This window comes from Fukomys damarensis, unplaced genomic scaffold (genome assembly GCF_012274545.1).
Source record: "Fukomys damarensis isolate Sample0158 unplaced genomic scaffold, DMR_v1.0_HiC HiC_scaffold_27, whole genome shotgun sequence".
NCBI classification, from domain to species: domain Eukaryota; kingdom Metazoa; phylum Chordata; class Mammalia; order Rodentia; family Bathyergidae; genus Fukomys; species Fukomys damarensis.
Window position 1 is genome coordinate 25,879,257 of NW_022900939.1, and position 3,447 is coordinate 25,882,703.

General features: G+C 41.6%; 1 protein-coding gene across 2 annotated transcripts in view; it reads right to left on the bottom strand.

Annotated features, from left to right (window-relative positions):
• Positions 1-3,447, bottom strand: part of Ptch1 (patched 1) — a 55,750-nt gene that overhangs the window by 30,768 nt on the left and 21,535 nt on the right. For both annotated transcript variants that reach the window (XM_010636143.1, XM_010636144.2), the window contains 3 exons: positions 2,059-2,257; positions 1,637-1,758; positions 663-810 (listed from right to left, as the gene is read on the bottom strand). In XM_010636143.1, the coding sequence (XP_010634445.1) occupies positions 663-810; positions 1,637-1,758; positions 2,059-2,257 (469 nt within the window). The remainder of the gene's footprint in view (positions 1-662; positions 811-1,636; positions 1,759-2,058; positions 2,258-3,447) is intronic.

Consider the following 3,447-nt stretch of genomic DNA (forward strand, 5'->3'; position numbering starts at 1 on the left):
CGCGGGGGGGGGGGGGGCTAAACTGGGACTGATGTTAACAGACCCTGGCTCCGGGACAATGGGACTATGGATGATCACGCAGAATGGGTGCTGAAGCGAGCCGGCCTGTGGAAATGGAATTCACTGAGTGCTTTATTTACATCAAGTCTAAGACTCCTATTCTCTTCTCCTTAACTCTCCAACTGATTTGCAGTCCCATCAGTCCCTCCGTAATCCAAAACAACTCATTCTTACAGGCACTCACCCCCCTCCTTCATTTGCTGGCCACTTTTAAAAGGTCACATGCAGCTCCGAAGAGGTCACTGCTTGGGAAACAAAGGCCAGCCCCTATCACATGACCCAACCAAGGGGCCTGCAGCTGTGAACAGATTCTATGCCTTGCTAATGTTTTCCAGATACCTTTCCTTGCTCACCATGCACTTTTTTTTTTAAAAATAGAACCGTCTTATGTGTGAGCTGCTGAATTAGTAACTGGCAATCAAAGCATCTCAATCTGTCTCTTAAATATTATCCTAAGATTTTCAACAGCAAGGAAAAGAAAAACAAGTTAGCATTTCATCAAAGTTCCTAGAATTACAATGTGTGAAGATAGACCCAAAGGAGAAACTGGAAGAGCTGAGCCACGAGCGCAGGTTATGTCCCCAGATCTACAGGTGCTTTACCTCCACATATGTCCTCTGCCACGCCTCCAGGATGGCTGCTGCCTTGTCCTCGTTCCAGTTCATGTGGGAGACATACTCGTAGCCCTTGAAGTGCTCGTACATCTGCTTGGGTGTCATTAACTGGAACATGGTCTGCAGGGCATGGGCGCTGGAATGGGGTAAAAGAGACCACAAGGCACATCAACATTCCCATGGAACAGTTTCCTCGGTATAAAGTCCCCAACACAACCCCCAACTCACTTGTAGTTCCTTTCCTTCCCATGAGCACCTGTTTCCTTTCAGATAGGATCATGATGGTTATTTTATTTAATAGATTGATATACCATATTAAAGGCGTAACCTTACAAACCCTTTACAGATAGACCCCAAAATTAAATTAATTTGCAATTTCCTTTTTCAGTTTCCAATCCTTGAAACAGGAAGGGGAGAGGAGTAGATAGCTTGACTAGGCATAGCCGGCTCAGCGAGGCACACTTGCTGTGCAGAAATCCCAGACTGTGGCTTTCCCAAGGGAGAAATCACAGACCAAACACCTGACACCGGACTGGCCACCCCCTGCGTGCACACAAAGGATAATTCTTGTTTGGCCTTTGAGTCTTGGTCTTTTCCTTTAACAGTATGTGACAATGCTCAGCTCATACCATTCAACTCCATGCACCACGGCTGGTGTCTTTTGCCAACTTTATACAGTATTTACCATTTTTGATGTAATAGGAAAGGATCTTCTAAAACCATAACGTCTACAACCATAGTTTCCATAAAAGCTACAAATCCATTCCAGACAAAATCCCTACACGGTAGCTTTCCAAGCTGGTCTAGTCTGCTAATATTTCCTAATATGTGATTACCGCAGACAGCTAACTAGGATAACTGTGAAGTCTGAAAGTAAATATACATGCAGATGTCAGAGCAGAAGTGGTTTCTAAGCAGTTAGGAAGCATCTATGGCTTTGGTGTTGATGTGTGCTAAGTTACCTGACGAGTTTCCCAGTGCTGTTCTTGACTGTGCCGCCCACAATCAATTCCTCCTGCCAGTGCATATACTTTCTGGACAATCCATGACATCCACCATTCAAAACAAGGGCCATATCAAGAGGCTAAAATAAAAAGACAGCCACATAATTATGGGAATTAGTAGGCAGGTCACATGCCCTGCTAAAATCCAGTGCATTAAGGGCTTGTTTGTTTCAGAGAGAACATTAATAACAAGGCTAATGAGAAGCGTATGGCAAATCTTATAGCAAAATTTAGCTCTCTAGGCATAGTTCTACAGACTAAAAGAGTAAAAAGGTTAAAGAGAATAAAATCTTAAAAATGAAAATAATAAAGAGAACTCTAAATGGAAACAAAAAAGCTTTTTTCTTTGCCCTCTGGGAATGCTCCATGGCTGTACTCACTTTGGTTGAATTTTTGTTGGGGGCGGTGGCAGGGCAGTCTGGATCGGCTGGATTGAGGCAGGGACGGTTCATGTACCCATGACCAACTTCTGCCTTATTCAGCATTTCTTCCCAGCTGTCCACTTGATAGTTTATTTTCTTTAACTCTTCTAGGAATTCCAAAGGGTCAAAGTTTGTCCATCGCAAAGGAGGTTTACCTCTGCGAAAGAAATTAGGAGGTGAGACTATGAAAAGCAGCTTTCAAACTCACCCTCTGAATACTTTTAGTCCCTACAGCAAAGGGTTTTTTGGTAACACTGATTCTAGGACTGTGGCATAAACAAATAAATGGTCCTGCCCAGTGTATCACTGGGCAAACTTAATCCCAAGAATGATTCATGACTGAAGGTGGCAAGCTCAGGGCTTATAAATTGAGGAAAGCCTAGCTGCCACTATATTGTATTGAATATCTTTAAAAAAATTAACCCATGCGCATTTCTAAGCAGAAAACTCAGATCAAAAGAAAAGCAAAAAAAAAAAAAAAATATAGGTGCGGGAGATTACAATGTCAAATTTGCACTTGCAAACCTAAAAAATGCTTTTTAAATGTCATCAATCAAAATATTTGATCTCTGTTGCCTTTAACGATTCCATACTTGGGAGCGCTCTCTGACAGCCTAGCAGTCAGGCAGGGAGCCCCTGTGGCCTCCACCATCAGCACCATCACAGCCACTCCCCCCACACTCACTTTTGAATTTGGGCTGTTGACAGACCAGAAAGGCTTTTGGCTGCCTGTTATGTGGTTCAAGCCACACTGTAGCTGCTTAACCAGGCTGAAGTCATTATTCAGACTCTCCCAACCAGAAAACACAAAACCCCTTATTTCCCATCTAAAACTGTACACCGAAGGTCAGGGGATGGCCACTGCAAATTGTTTTGGCAGATATTTGCAAGCCAGGACAGAAACAATAACTCAAGCACTGACTCTTGCATAATTACATGAAAATGTCTATGATGATTAACAATTGTTCTTTATATGTACTGTATATATAATATCTAACTGCCAGACTGGGACACATCGGAGACCATGGCCTTCTATACAGTGCATTTCCCCTTTAGACATCACTGTGATCCAAAAATATTACAAATGTTTTTCCACAGGAAGATCTTAAACTTTGACTCAAAATATTTAGTTCTGACATAGACTTACAAATACACTCTCTTCCTAAAAAATAAGTTAAAGGTCTAAGTGCCTGGTGTGCAAACTAAAGCATTTTATATAAAGAGTTAAAAAAATCACACACACTCTGCAATAATTTGCATTTTATTTGCATATAAATAGGTTGGTAAAAGTGAATGAAATTTAATGATGCCTACAGAACTTTTTTTTTTTTTTTTTTTTTTTTTTTG